Genomic DNA, 16,913 nt, shown 5'->3' on the forward strand with positions numbered 1-16,913 from the left:
ATGAGCAGTACCACAGATCACGATATATATATCAACTTTAATCATATTTAAAAAAAATAAATAAAAAAAATTCTTATTCTTTAAAAATACACAATATTTCATTTAATTCCGTTTGAGGACCAACAGGATGCATTGGTGTTAAAGAATGAGTAATAGTAGTACTAGTAAATAGTTCTCCAGTACATGCTCAGTCGATGGACAGTAAGAAACATTTTGGGTTTTCAGCGTTTCTGCCATTCCGGTTTAAACTGTTTTTCTTTTAAAAATGTTGCAGCGTAAACACGAAACTTTTCTAAGACAAAAAAAACAAAAGCGATGTCTTTTCACTCGAAACGTTGTCGTGTTAAAGTGGTGTTACGCACTTAAATTCACCACCTTCTTCAGCTTTCATGGCTCCAGCTGCTTCAATGTTTTTCCCATAAATCTGAAGTTTTCACAAAATTTTAAAACAGTGAAGATAAAATACATGTTTGTGTTTCAATGAAATGGGGAAAAGTTTTCAGAAACACAAATGCACCAGTAAAGTATGAAATTGGCATACGTACCGTCTGAAAAGGTTCCATTTCCCAATCCAGAAGTCACATGACAAATCCAGGACACAACATGGCCTCATCAAGCAAGAAGATGATGAACTACAGAAACTTAAAACTTAATTAATGGAGACACTTTAAAGAAGCTGTTACTTCCTCATGTAGCTGCTTAGTTTCCACTTTTAATAAGTGCATTTATTTGTCCACTTCTGCATATAAGTTTCTTAAAGAAAAGTGAGGAGCTGCTCAGAAATAATCAAATAATGCCCCAAAAAAAAAAAAAAAACTTAGTTCATCTTACATAGTGTCTCTTTTACTGTGAATAGAGGATTGCTTTTTTCCAGCTATACTCCTGCAGAGTTAAATGTTCCTCCACTTATGAACATGGGTGGTTCCAGGATCTTTTTCTGGGGCCGTTGAATGGTTGGAGCCTCTTCTGCCTCTCAGCCGGTGCGACAGCTTAAACATTGAAGTCATTGTCTGAAGCGCCGCCGCCTTGACGGACCAGGAGCTCTGCGCCGGCCGGCCTGCCTAATGCCCTGTATCAAGAAGGATCATCATCCCTGTCACGTCCCATTACTCCCCCACCAGCCGCGCCGCTCGGCCCCCGGCTCGGCCGGAATAGAAATAGAAACGCCTGGAAGCTGGCTGGCTCTCAGATAAGATTGAGGAGGTGGCGTTGGGAGCAATTTTCTATCACAGCAACATTCAAAACTAGTCCATTTCAATCAGATAGCCGCCGACCGGACCCCATTCACTTTCATCCGCACCCGTCTCAACTTTTTTTTTTTTTTAAAGTCGTATCCCTTTTATCACTGGACAAATTGGGACACGGGGGGAGCTAATGGCGGCGGCCGATCCGAGTCGGCGATTAGTGTCTGCCCTCGGCCAATCACGCGGGGAGATGTTTGGCTCCGCAGAGCCATCCGTCCTGCGTCTTGGCGTCTTTCCCTCTGAACAGAGAGCGCTTTGTGTGCGTGGAGCTTCGGGCCGGACCCTCCGTCCCGCAGTCGGCTGTAAAGTCTCCCCGCTGGAGGAATTACCACTCAGCTGGTGGCGAGACTTGATGAGCCACCCTACCGCTTCATCCCACAGGGTTCTCAACACCCCGATGCTTCGCCGCGCTGTTGGGAGTCTTCAGTCAGTGTGTTTGGTGTGTCTTTGTGTGTGTGTGCGCGTGCCTGAAATATTTATTTATTTCATTATTTTTTCAAGCTGATTCACACTAAAAGCCTCTTAAGTCTCTGTGCAGAAGATCAATTATCAGCTTTCCGAGACAATGAAACACCCTATATGCCGAACAAAGCTCCTGTCACATGGGGGCTCTGTTCACGGTTTGAATACACACCAAAGACGGGAACGTTTTCTTTCTTCCACTTCCCCCGTCAGCCAAACGAGACGAGTGTCTGCTTGTAAATACTCCTTTATTACCTACAATCGGCTCGTGAAAAGCAAACCGCGCGCAAATGTTTTTGTTTTGTTTGTATTTTTACACTGCATGCAGAATCAAATTGTGATAAATGAATAAAGTAATGATGCAGACGTGGAGCTATTGTCCGAAATGCCAGGGCCAAACACTCCCCGGTGGACGGTTTTAATTTGCCCGGCGCAGATGGCGAGCTGACAGGGCGTCTCATTCAGAGTGAACACTGTCGACAGGCTCGCGGCGAGAGAGACGACGCCCTTCTCCTCCAGTCCGCGGGATGCTGACGTCACGGCCGGCTTATTAGTGCACGGGCGCGAGCCAATCGCAGCGTGCTGCTCGCCGTACCTCAAGGACAACACAGGGCTAATCATGCAATCAAGATGTGGAGTCTGTCATGAAGATAAATATGTCTGATAATACCGGGCCCGTGGCAGCCAGCGCCCAGCGAGCGTCTCGGCACATATTTGAAGTGGGTCCAAACCGGGTTGTTGTAATATTTGCTGCTGTGTCCCGAGGCGGTGGAGCTCAGGTGAGGCGGTGGGAAGAAGAGCCTGCCAGCACTTGGCTGACTGAAAGTAATCGTATCTACTTATCTGTGAAAACACTGTCAGAGGAAGACTTTTAATGGTGGTCTGAGGTTAAAAGAATAGCAGTGTGTGTCTGTAAGATGAGCTTGTTAGTCAAGGTTGTAAGAAGACTGTGTTGAAGTTACTTATTCTCTCACAATTCTGGGAATGTTTCAACTAAATCTGTTCCAGTTAGCAGACGGTACAGAATCCACCTATTGTCTACACTAGTTTTTTTAGACAACCCCACACACTCTGTCACGCCGAGGGGCAATTTGGGGTCAACGATTAAGCTCACCAGCTTCAGAGGACAGTCAAGCACCTTCTCTGGATGAAGCGAGAACGCCAACTACTGTGCCGCCCTGATTTATTTATCCATTATTATTATTAACAGGTAATTCAGGACTCATTCACATGACATTGTTTTCAAGTGAAAACGGAAATCTTTCTTTGTGTTTTGGGTGCTCTGAGACACTAAAAATGCAACTTTTTGAAAACGGCTCACAGGGTTGAACTTTGTGAAAATACTCCCGTTCTGCATGATGGAGTCGAAAATCCACTGAATCCATCTCTATGGACTCAGGGTAGTAAATAGTTCTTCTGCACATGCTCAGTAAACCAATGGACAATGTTAATAGAATTTATAGTCGACAGTAATAATCCAACTTGACCGTCTTGTCCATACTGGACATACTTGTCTGTTTATAGTGTATCGTTCTCTGTTGCGTGTTTGTGGGGTTTCATTACAGAAACAACCAACAGCAACAGCTTGTGACCTGACACACCAGTTCCATCGTTTTAAAAACGTTGCGGTGTAAATGCAAAACTTTTCTAAAACAAAATTGCAAAAATGATGCGTTTTCACTTGAAACGTTGTGTAAACTGAGCGTCAGAGTCACCAATTAACCTCAAAAGACATTTGGACTTTGGGAAGAAACCAGGAAAAAAAGTGCAAAGGGAAAACATGCAACCCCCCCCCCGGGTCTGTCATCTCACGTCATTTTGCTTTCAATAACGTTTGTTCAAGTGTTTATTTACCATGTGGATTTGATTGTTGTTTTCATATCAAGCACACACACACACACACACACACACACACACACACACACACACACACACACACACACACACACACACACACACACACACACACACACACACACACACACACACACACTGTTATGTCTTCAAATAGAACCATCTCCTTTGACCTCAAAGCTTCTTTGGACAGAACTGTACATTTTGGAATGTTCCCAAACATCATGCAGCAGCTCAAACAGCAAACCTCCTGCATAAACACAGACTTGAGGAAAAACATCCCAACACATATTCAGCGTCTCTCAGTGAAGTGACCAGCTGGGAAACTGTGGCTCCGCCGCTCGGTCCTTACTGCGCAGAAAGAACGTCTCCCAGACTGATCACATCACGGGCTGCATGCTATAATGGAAAATGTTAGTACGATATACATACTGTGTTATGTTTCCATGTATTCATGCTCCTCATGTCATCTTTTACTTAAATGTTTCATTTAATCACAAATCCTCTTGTTACTGCACTCTACAAGATAATGTTTGCCTGATATCGTGCAGCCCCCATTCACAACAGCATCTTGAAGATTTTGACTTTTACTTTGAAGGCACGTTAATTTCTAAACACAAAAGTTTCTCCAAAGGTTTGACTGCACTCTGTGTGGATTGAGATTATATTACATTCCTTAAATAGCAGCATTTGTTCAGTCACAAACAGAAATGAGACTTATTTTTTTCTTTTTTCTTCTTCTCGTTTGGAGCGAGTGATTTTTGACGGAGATAATCGTAGTTTTGCAGAAGAGATCGCTGGGTTCTGGATGTTCCTGCAAATATTGACAAGCCAGAAGCACAGTGTGTGTGCTGAGGGAATTGCATGTGGGTTTAAGCAGCTGGCAAGGTATTCTGCTGAAATTAACTGAAATAACTTGTGCGCGTGTGTGCACGAGTGTGCGCGCTCATCATGTTGCTCACAATCATTGCAGAGTTTTTGTGTTAACAGGTAACGGTGTTCTCCCCAATCAGGACTCACCCTCATTTCTCTGAAGTTGATTGTCCGTGGCTGATTCACATTTTCACTAATCACTCACTCTGTTGCCCCCTCCCTTCCTCCTCCTCTTCCTTCTCGATCTCCTCCTCTTCCTCCTCCTCCTCCTCTTCCCCCTTCGCTACAACCACAGGGAAGACCACACCCACAACAAGCGCCAGCACAACCTATCATGGGGCGGCATTCCCAAAGGAGGCAGGTGACCCTGAAAGAGGTACAGGTCCTGATCGCCCTCCCCCCATGGGGGAACAAGGGTCACCTGACTCGGAGCCAATCAGTGTGGAGATGGAGGGTAAGGGGGAGGGACGTGCATCCGCAGTGACCTCTGACCTGCAGGGGATTGCACTGTTGGGCCCCGAAACGCCTCTCTGACTGCATCCGTCTAACCACACTAACTCCCAAAGTAACGCCGAAATACGAACGTTTCACTCTGGTGCAACAACTTCCTGTTTCCAGCTCGCATGCCCACAACAAAAAGTATAACCTGCATTTCAGTAGCAAATGGTGCAGCTCAATTCAAATCAGGTCATTTCTCCATTTTTTATTTTTTTTTCCCTCCAAGGTTGCAGATTTGCAAAATTTTTTTCACCAACTGCAAACCTGCGATGACGATAAAATCAGACGTGTGCAAGCTGAACATTCCAGAGCTTGTGTTGTGGTATGCATGCTAATGTGCACAAATGTTCTTCCAGGGTGAAATATCACTTTCATTAGCTGACTAACATTTAACTCTGTAGCTAAACCAATCTCTTCTTGAAAGGCGGAAAGCATTCCTAATTGATTTTCTGATCCATACACTTCATTAGTCACACCGTTACGTGATGTGATGCAGAATTTCCACCAGTAGCTTCACGTAATGCCGCGGTCGATATCAATCCCATACCCGGTCTGGATAAAATCCACAAAATGAAAATGGCGGATAGTGTGTTTTTATATTCGGCGCAGCAGCAGCGAATGTAAAACACGTGATGATATTAACAGATTGGCTCTAATTACCTCCTCAAATCAAGAAGGAAGCCCGAGTCTAAACAACACTGCTCCCACGTGCCCTCCCCTCATCTTTTATTTAGCTCGTCAACACACTCGCAAATGTCCCCTTAATGTTCCTCCAAACGCACTCGAAAGGAGGCGCGCGAGCCGGGCAGCGCGACATCATTCAATCACACTCAGAAGTCATATAGTTTGGAGTCAATCAGATAGACTTTTCTGGAAAAAGAACGTCATTTTTATAAATAATCAATAAATTATTCACAAGTTAAACTTTGAGTTTCTATGTTTAATAAGTTATCAAGCTAATCGAGCCAAAACTTAAAGTTCAAGCTTGTTTATGTCCTGGTTTTACAAAAAGTCACAAAGAGGCTTCAACTACGACGACCAAGTTTCTCTTCAACAGCCAAAACTTTAGTGGTGATCTTTTGCACACAGTCGCCGATTTCTAGACATAATCAATATATTGTACCCAAAGGGAATTTAGAATTTCTCTGTTCAATAAGTTATCAAACTAACTGGGCCAAACATTAAAGTTCATGGTAGTTTACACCCTGATGTTACAACGAGAGACTATCAGGAGCAAGCTTCAACTATACGGACGAAGTTTCTTTCTTTTGATATTTTATGCAGACGAGCGCAGATTAACTTATATTTTTCTAGTATAAAGAATGCTGTTATTTGATTTAGTTAGTTAATTGGTTAATTAGTTAGTTATTTAACCATTTTACCAGGTAGATCAATTGAAAACCACTTCTAATTTCAATTGACTTGTTGGCCAAGAGGCATGAAGAAAAACATAGAAACAAATGTATATCCATACAATAATACAGTATTGCACAACTTTAAAAGATAAGAAGTAGTATTTCCAGTGTTTACAGTGATACCTCTTCAGAAAACAAATTGATAACTGCTAAAAGCAAGTTCAGCGAAGCTTTATTATTGGTTATACAGTGTTTGTGGAATAACAATAGAAAGTTTTCAGTTTTCTTGCAGCAGAAAACTGAATTGAGAAGCAACAAAAGGAGGTGCGGTCTTTAGGAATGACCAGATTGATGAATCTAGAACGTAGACTGCGACTTGTGTTGTGAATATTGAGAAGGGACCGTCGATACAGAGGAGTTTTAGTAAATGAATTTGAAGCAGTGAGTTTGTCTGTCTGTCCAGATCATCAGGCAATACATGGAGCTCCAGTATTCCCAAGCGAAAAGCAGCAGGGTGTAAATAACATCCAGCTTGGAGAACATGCAAACTCCACACAGAAAAGGCCTCTAAACCCACCCTGGACTCAAACTAGAGACATTCACGCGTCAGTGCAAACCACTACTCTACCATGTGGACCGTGAAACAGCCGAACATTCCCAATAAAAGATGAAAGAAGCAGCCAAAAACCTCTAATCTTCTCGATCTTAAAGTCGTTTAAAGTGCTTGTAATTTGCTTCATTACAGCTGTCACAGTCAGTGAAGACATCAGGTTTTCTTATTGCACCTCCAGCTCTCCCCCCTCACATGTGGAAAAGACGACGGCTCCTCATCTCTCAATAAAAACCTAAACTCCTCCGCAGACCAGTCCTCAGATGCCCCAATAAATGCCACAGCCTCTAAAAGTCCAACCGTTTCTTCAATATTTAATTGCATCTTGATCTTTTACAGGCCCGAGTCTCGTCATTTCTTACATTTTTAATTTGATTGTTCGCGCTTATACTGATTAAAAACACAATCAATCGAAGTCTCGGTGACTGTGACAGCGAGTGAAACCAAATTTATGTCCAGACCATAAAAAAACCATCGCGTAGAGAAAGTGAACATGTACAGCAAGAGGGACTGTTTTTCTTCTTCTTAACAACACATTACTGCAGGTCTGGAAAGGAGATGCGCCTCATTCAAAGTGGACAAAGCAGCACCACGCCGTGTTTTGTCCTCCTCTCTGCACAGGCACCGTGTCACAAGCCCATAAATCCTCCGCTGGTAAAAGGACGGCGCTTCCATTCACACTGACAGACTCTGTGTCTGCAATGATGAGCTACTCGGGCCTAAATGAGAAAAGTCCATAACAAATAAATAACCAGCCGGGCGCTGGGCCCCGAGAGTCTGACAACGACGAGGGGAGCGAAAGGTGTAGGATGTAATAGAAGCAGCAACGCAATCTGTTTGAGGCAGAGCCGGTGACGCAGCCGGTTCAATCAGAGGAGCCGGCCGGCCGGCTTGATAAGGCGACGGGGAGGGGAAGTAGCAGTATCGCAGTTCTCTCTCCCACTTCCTGTCCATTTCTCAGCAGATATCTCCCTCTTTGCGTCCGTCCCTGCTGCAGATGCTCCGCAGCTGTGGCACAAATCTCCCAGCTGCCCTGGGGCGGGCCCAAAGACAACAACACTCCGACGGCAGCCAAATATTGAACAGTCGGCACGGAGTCAGCACGTTACCAAACACCACAGGTGGATGGGAACATCCAAACCGGTTTGTCGAAGAGGATTTAACAGAGTCGTCCTTCCACAATTACCCATCAGACATATTTCACAGCCACGATTCTCTTAGCCGACAGTAAAGATCCTCATCCTGGCTCAACTTCAGCCGCTGGTATTTCGATGCTCCAACTCACCTTCGGCCCCGTTTATACGACAACGTTTCAAGTGAAAACGCATCGTTTCGTACTAGCAACATTTTGAAAACCAAGGCTGTTCACTCAGAACTGGCAGAAATGCTGAACAGTGTAGTTGGCATACCAGGCCACTAGTTGGCACTGTTGATTGGTTTTTTAACAATGGAATGGACGGACGACCAGGTCGGATTTGGTATTATGGTGACTATTAACTATAAAACCAGAACGGGCACTCGGTAGAGTGCCTATCTTCGCCAATGCCAGATTCGTCACCATGGAAACCAATGGATTACAAAGTTATTTGATCCACCACACCCCTCCTTCCATCGCTTGTCACGGTCGTTTGAATTGCTTCATGTTGCAATGTTAAGGTTAAATGATGGTTTGTTGGTTCTCTTTCTTTTGTGTTACTTGAATGCACCGTTAGAGTGAGTTGGCCTGTGATTGGCTGAGAGAGGAAAAGAGGGGCGGATAGCGGCGTTAGCAGTGTGCTAGCAGACAGCTAACGGCAGGGTCAGCCTTGACGGATGGCGCAACGCGGAGCTCCAGTGTGTCGACAACCAAGTAAATGTTTTACCTCCCAGGATCTGTTTGATCCCAAAATCTAATTGATGATGACAAATCGTCCCTGAACTGTTCATGCAATTCGTGTTAATAGTTTTTGCATAAAATTGGTAGAATACATACATACGTACAAAATAAGAAATAAGTACATGTGGACAAACACATAACCTTTGTCCCAACTGCCATTGGCGAAGGTAACTGCCAAGTCCCAGGAGAATATGGACTGCAAGTCGTGACACTCGGGAGCAAACATTGTTCTTATTGTCCGTCTACTGAGCATGACTGACTGTTTACTATGGCTGTGGTGCAAATGCGCAGTAGCAGTATTTCAGAAAAGTTGTGTTTTCCTCCATGATTCTTGACGAACCAGTAGTGAAGTGTTTTGAAGCAGGGCGACATTTAAAACATCCGGTTTTCACCCTCCAGGACGAGTGTTCACTTCAGATGAGTTTATTTGTCCTAAATGGGTCATTCATTTGCATCTTTCCCACATGTATACAAACAAGGATCACTAAAGGAATCATTAAGAGCCATATGAGCTCATAAACCCAAAGAAATAAAAGACCTCTGCCTAACAGGATGCTTAAGAGATTATAAAAACTTTTATTTTTTAGTTGTTTTTAGTCTCGGCACCTTCTGAAAGATATAAAATAACCATCAAAATCTCAATAACTTTCACCTGTTTGTCCCTGGTGATTGAAATTTAATATTCCAGCAGACATATTTTATCCTAAAATGGTAATAAAATCCTATAAACATGAACTTTGTTACGGGGAAAAATGCAATTTCAAGAAACATTTGTTAGTGATTAGCTCACTTTCAACCAACCTGTTTCCTGTTACCTCAGTTTTATCTCTTTATTGAGCCGATCATCAGCATCTTAGTCCGAAAAGTAAAACCAGACCTGGAGTTTCCTTAAAAAGTAAGAACGCTGGCAAGCAGATGGACATTTAGTCGGTCAGGGGATTAAAAGAGACGTCGATCGGTTTATTTCTTATAAAAATACGAGCTGACATAGTGTCGAGGAAAATGATCAAACGCTGGCATCTCAACTCGGACCTGCCATGAAGCAGCAGAGACTTGGCATCCGTTCCCGTCTACGGTGAACATATCGTCCATCCCGCAGTCGTCCGAGGGAAACGGATATGCATGTTAATCAATGCGGCTGCGCTCCACAATGACCTGGACCTTCAGTGTGAAGCCTTTCTATAGGCATCAGGCATACTTTCCTCCCAAGTGCCCGGCTACTGTTTATTAATTATGTATTCTGCTTTGAGCACTTTTAAAACACTTCACAATGCACAACAGTGGCTGAGGGCATTAAGAGGAGACACTAATGGATATTGCTTTGACCACATGCCAGGACTTGAGACAGGAGCGAGACGACTCCCACAAAAGTAAAACTCAGAAATAGCTCCACTTGAAAAGTTTTAGTCGCAGCCACCTTAAAATTTGATCATTAGGTTGTTTAATCAGTGGAGGTATTTTCTGTAGTTATTTAATAGTGAGAAAGACAAATGTTTCTTTAAACGGCCAAAACTGTTTTAGTTGAGTCAAAAAGAACAATAATAAAGAAAAAAAGCACAAAATACAGCAAATAATCAATCTTTGTCTTTTGATAAACACTCAGTATCCTAAGTAGCTGAAGTTCAGTACTAATATTTGTACTCGTCCTTTAAAAGGTAGTCTCGGTGCCTCCCTACTTGATATCAGTGATTTTTTTGTATGTGTGACTCCTGATTGTAGCTCAAACGGCTTGTAGTGTAAAAAGTAGGCAAGTTGCAGCTGAATAAACATCGCAATAGTGAAAACTGCACGCCCCAGTTATAGTCAAGTATCTTGATTTATTCAGAAATACTCCCAACAGTTTTCCTCACGTTGCAGAATAGCAGCAAATCGTAACATGTTTGAAGGTGTGTCCATCACATTTTGACTGATGCATCACTTTAGAAGAGCGTCAGGTACTTTATCACAATTTATAATGCGAAAACTAATGAATGATTAATTTATCTTATACGAGAGACGAACCAGGGAATATTCAGAATTCTGTCGGTAGGAGAATAAAGGTGTTTCTCGTAACATTATCATCATCATCATCTGAACCGTGACCGTGTGAACAATTACAGCTTAATGTAATTAATCTTAATTAGTGTTATTTTTATTTACACCTGCACCTTTCTCACTGCGATATGTCACATTGTGTTGTCTTGACGCAGGCTTAATATAGATAACAATGATAGACAGCTGGATAATTAATACAATATGATCAGAAGCAAAAGAACCCATCAGATTAGATGCCTGTGTGATTAATTTCCTCGAGAGGCTATCTGCAGGCGCATACGTCTGAGATCTGCAGGACGATCAGCTAATGGTGCAATAAATCGTTTTCCAGCCCTCTGCAGGTCTTCACGCCGAACAAAATACATCATATAGTCATAAATAGGTCATCAGTCGTCCTCACGGGAGTTGAATTGTCGGACCCAAGGGCGGAAAAAGTAAACTCTGAGCGTCTGGACCGGCTGCTTGCGGGATTTTCTCAAAATTCCTGCTTATCTCACAGACATGTGAGGCTTATGCATGCTAAACTGAACTTGTGTGTAAGATAACAATTTCCTCCAGGAGGAGACTCAAGTAATCTTTTGAAACAAGGATAATCAGCAAGCCAATTACGATCGACGTGCGTCGGCTCAGACGGAGCGGCTCAGGAAACTTGAAAACTTCTCCTCCAACAAACATCTCCGGAAGAACGTACGACGCGAAATAAACCTTTTTTTCCTGCTCTCCTCGGTGCCAGCACAATCTAAGTGCTGCAGGTGGAGAGGCACATAAACTATGGTAATCCTAATCACATTAGTTTTATGTCCTGCGTGTGTGGCTGAGTTATGGTCCGATAAAAACCACAAGGTGAATTATTTGCTCTGTTGTGGGAAGCTGCTTTACATTATGTAAACAGCAGGGACGACTAAAAGCGAAGGCCGAGAACCTGTTGACCTGCTGCTATTTAGAAAAATGCCAGCAGTCATGCCGCACCAAAGCCGTTTCTGGAAAGGGAATACACCCACCCGTCCATTTTCACAGAAATTAGTAGACACAATGGTTCCGTTTCCAAACCTCGCCGGTTAGTTCTCGCCCACTCCGCTTCCCTCGATGGTCCAGCCGTTCCTCGATACGGCTTCATACAGGCTGAATGTGAAGGCAGGTTACACCCTGGACAGGTCCGCGAAAACAGAGATGGACAATCACACCCACTCACTTTTAGTTCGGTTGGCAATTTAGAGCAAGAGAACATGCAAACAACAAGATTCTAAAACCTAAAACTAAGCACATTTGTTGGATTTACTTTGCACACTGACCTTTAAACATCAAAACAAAAAGGTGGTTTTTTTGGACTAATTTTATTCATCTAAAATTGATCTTGGAAAACAAAATCGTGTCGCATACATTCAAGAGTCACCAAATAGCCTCAAATACAAGTAGAGTACCTGAAAACAACCGAAACCCAGAAAGAACATCGAGGTTAAAACTGGACTCAAACCGGGGACTTTTGACAACAAGGAAAGAGTGCTAACCACTGCACCACAGCAGCCTACCCTCTATCGTGATTTAGATTGTGATGTTTCAAGTGAAAAACATTTTCTGATTTACACGGCAATGTTTTGAAAACGATGTATTTTTCCGACCAGGCCACTAGTGGGAGCTGTTTAGTTTTGTCATGTGCAGAGAACAATACGCTCTCAAAGTTAAACATTCTAGTGGACCGACGGCTAAGTTGGATTGTTATTACGGTGACTGTCAAAATAAAACTAGCAAGTCTCATTAGAATCGGGAGTCGTGACACTTTGGAGGAAAACATTGTTCTCATTGTCCGTCTACTGAGCATGTGCGGAAGAATCATTTGCTATGGCCGTGATGAGCATGTGGAGCTGCAGTGTTTCAGAAAAGTTGCGTATTCCCTCGTTTCCATGGAGACGGAGTCGGAGCCTTTTTCAAAAAGTTGCGTTTTTATTGACTCAGAGGCGTTGTCGTATAAACTGACGCCCAAAACACAACAAACGTTTTCCATTTTCACTTGAAGCTTTGTGTAAACGGGACCTTTAGAGTTTCCCGCGACTCCTAAATCCCACAGATCGTTGACGAGATAAGAGAGCCACTATTTTCATAGTGCGAATATAAATAAGAACCGAAAACAAAAAACGCAGGATACCTTTATTTATTATTACTATATTCTATCGTCGAGTGATTAAAGTGAATCAGGCAAAGTGTCTGTCTGCACGTGTAGTTCAACAGGTCCAACAGTTTGAATGAAGAGCAGGTTGCGAGCCGTCCTTGACGACGTTTTGTTTTCCATCGAGGCGGGGGAGAGGGAAGCACACAAACATTTGGTAGAACCAGCGTGGGTCGGACCGAAAAGCCAGGTTGGCAGCTAATTTAGCCGAGGAGCGCGGGGGAGACGGCTCGATAATAGATTCAAGTCAAGCGGCTGTTCTCAGACTCATTAAATCACTACAGGAGGAGAGCGGCGAGTGAACTCGGGCTGAACCTTTTCATGAGGAAGGCCGGGTGTCCTGGGGGGCCGGGGGGGGGGGGGGGCGGGCGGGCGGAGGGGGGGCGTCGATGCCAGCCAGTTTTCTAAAGAGTTATTTATACATCTAAGGACCATGGCAACAGACACAGCCGGGATCGTCAGTCGCTGCGACTGCGGGTCCCCTCTGACGGCGTGCGCTCCGGAGAGACGACGCGTTTCCACCGTCATCACCGCATTTCAGTGTTTTGGTTTTACACTGGTGACGTAACGGATCGCAGCAGATCTGCGAATCCATATGGCGCTATCGCCGCGGTTCAACGCGCATATGGACTGCAGATTAACGCCCGAGTTTTAACTGAAATGAAATTTTACTGCTGCTGCATAAAGTGATGACTCTCGGTGTGTAATTGCAGTGAAGTGATCGCAGCAGCTGAGTGAGCGGAGCATGTTGTTGTTTACTGCGTCAATATTCATCCCAGCGCTTCAACTGCCTGTTTACGGTTTGTTCTTTATGGCTTGGTCAAATCTAAAGTAAAAATATGAATTGAAATTATTTCAGGTTCGATTGGTTTAAAAGTTTTATGTGTAATGCCAATAAGAGCACAAAGAAAAAATATAAGAATGCGTACATAAGACGCTATACAAACATACATGTACATAATATAGATAAAAAAACATCTGAATTAATATATAGACACTCAATGAAGATCAAGGTCACACACATATATATATAACTCGCTGTTAATATGTGAAATTGTGTAGTCAAAGTGAACTTTGTCTGTTCTGCTGTACATACTGAACAAGACATGCAGCAGAATAAAAAGAAAATAGAGAATATAGGCAAATGGAAAAACAGTGCAACAAGAATTTTAATAAATGTAGGGTTTACTTCTGGTCATAGTTCAACACAGAAAATGCAAATACTGTTCACTTTAACTGACCGGCTGAAGCCAGGGGATTATTTATCCTATGGATTATATGAATAACCTGGCAGTGTGTACAATTTACAAACCAAAATCCCAAATGACAAAAGCAAAAATATAGAAGTAATATAATCTGAAATGTGCAATATACAATATAGTGTAGCCTTGGAATAAGAAGCATAAACAGTATAAGTCAATATGTGAACCCTGGAGGATGAAATACTATACAGTATCTACACTATGTGGGATTGTATGTACACAACGGATGCACAATATTAAATATTTATATAAAATAATTCGTATTTCACAAATTGATCATTTATCATTCACTATTAAAGTGCGTATTAATTAAAAGCATATATTTTCTCGGAGATGTTAAAATACTGCTAAAAGTTTCCGATATATTTTTTTATTCTTGCAAGTAAGAACGTTCCCGGTTGCCCCTGAAATCACCGAGAGTTAAAACCAGCTACAGTGGACCAGTGCCATTTTATTTCTATTGATAGCATATTAAAAGTCACACAGAAGTGATTTACGATGTGATAAAGTTGTTCAAGATTCCAATTATTGTCTCAACCAAGCTGTCATTTTTTTTATGGTGATATTTATGTCTATCAGGGTCGAAGAGAGACTGAATATTCAGGATATGTTCATTAAAATGGCTAAATGGAGCAAATAAGAGCTTGTTTCAAATAAATCCATCAGTTTCGGGCTCATCGGGCCTTAAAATAGTGACACATTTTGTTCACAGGAAGTTTTTAACATTGAATAAGCAAAAACAAACACATGGCTGAAATGTGGCATTTTATTCATGAAATATCTAAACTATTCATAAATCATTGCATCACATAGTGATGAAGTTGTTACGGGATTATGAGAATTCCGACTGCAGCTGTCACCTTTTTCGATCTGAAGATAAACATGAAATATTTAAGACTGTTAAGAGGAGCGGACACGCTGCATATTCAGAACATATCACATTTATGTAAAGCTGCTGGATTCAACTCTTGCATGTTTGCTTGTACCTTTTCGGTTTCAACGTCATATTGGAATTGAATCGCAATTTAAAAACAAAATTTAACCCAGAAAATGAAATTAATTGAAGGTTCAGGTCATAGTCGTTTGCTCGTGCCTCAAAATGAGGATAGAATCCAAACTCTAACACGGTTTTAAACGTTTTTTCACATTTCAATTCTTCACCGTCAAACATCGTGTTCAAGTATAAATTCAGGTTCATCACTCATTTTATGAGGATCTCAGACAAATGAGATTTTTATAAGCAGCTGTCATCCTTTTTTTTTTTTTTTTTTAAATATTGAAAACATTCTTGATCTCTATGAAGGTCAGACACATTCAGAACTCGTTAATTATTGAAGTGAAATGGAGCGAAATTTCATTCTCTTTATACTTTTCTTCTGTTTCAATAGATTTTACTCCACCGATGCTGGTATGTTGGGTTAATATATCTGCACGTTCAAACGCAACAGAAACGCACGAGAAGCTTCAATTCAGCTTCGTTTTTAAGAATTAATCCATCAGATAAATGAGACTTTTAAGAGCAGCGGTCAGGTTTTTTCCAGCTGAGGGTAACAGGAAGTGAAACATTAAGACTTCTTTTGAAGGTCACACACGGACTGCGTTTGGACATTTTGAAATTGAATGTTGGATCGTGCTTCAAAATGAGGTTACAATCAAAGTATATCTTTGTTTTAGATGTGTTCAGAATTAGGGCCCAATTACACGACAGTGTTTTCAGTGAAAACTCAACACCTTCAGAGCATTTTGGGCGTCGGTTGACGCGACAACAATGCAAAATTGACACTTCCTGCTAAACAATCGGGATTCGAAACGCTGCGACTGCGCATGTGAACCACGGCCGTAAATAAATGTTTTTCTGCACATGCTCAGTAGGTGGACAATAACAACAACGTTTGCCTCCAGAGGGTCATGACTCCCCCGTCCATATCCATGTGAACAGATGTCGCTTTCTAATCGTCGCAGTGAAAACGTCTAAAAAGACAAAAGCGATGCGATTTCACTTGAAACGTCGTCGTGTAAACGGGGCTTTAGTTTTAACTTCTAAAAGATTCAACCCAACAAAACAAAGTTATCGTCATGTATTCAATTTAATCACCGATCAACTAGTCAGTGCAACATACAGAGAAGAAAAGTCTTCACTTTTTACAGAAACATCTCTGATAAATGAGAATTTCTTTTATGCTGCTGTCACTTTTTCCGAGCTAAAGTTGCTGTGAAGTTCACCGTGAAATATTGAAGACATTTAAAAAAAAAAAATTCAAATCTCTAAAGGTCAAACGGGCTGAAGGTCTGTTAATTATTAGTGCTAAACTCAGCACTGTGTCTGCAGAATGTAATTCACAGTTAATCTTTGCCTTTACTTTCTCTTTTCGTTTTTTTTCAACGTTTTGTTCATAAATAGATTAAAACGAAAAGCAGTGCCATTAGTTCTGGATTGATTTAACCTGGGCCGGTCGATGGCTCAAAACTATGATTTTATCAGTTCCTGTCTGATTTTTAACTTTAAGTTTAAACATGCCGATACGTCGGGTTAATATGAATAATAAGCATTTGTCAACTGAGGCTGGATATTTGATTAAAATGGTGAAACCTGCCTGCGTTCATCCTTGTTTTGTTTTTTTGTTTTCTGTTTCAAATATGATTTAAAATTAAAACTGGTCCTTCAGTTTCACCACTCACTT

At 42.0% G+C, this 16,913-nt stretch overlaps 1 protein-coding gene across 1 annotated transcript in view; it reads left to right on the plus strand.

Moving 5' to 3' along the window:
- The window catches only part of sema6cb (semaphorin 6Cb), a gene marked incomplete at its 5' end in the record, with an annotated part of 98,858 nt that overhangs the window by 70,519 nt on the left and 11,426 nt on the right, over positions 1–16,913 (plus strand). Inside the window, one exon of the mRNA XM_080472292.1 lies at positions 4,729–4,887. Within this exon, the coding sequence (XP_080328418.1) occupies positions 4,729–4,887 (159 nt within the window). The remainder of the gene's footprint in view (positions 1–4,728; positions 4,888–16,913) is intronic.

Source organism: Lipophrys pholis (genome assembly GCF_963383615.2).
Source record: "Lipophrys pholis genome assembly, chromosome: 9".
In the NCBI taxonomy this organism is placed as follows: Eukaryota; Metazoa; Chordata; class Actinopteri; order Blenniiformes; family Blenniidae; genus Lipophrys; species Lipophrys pholis.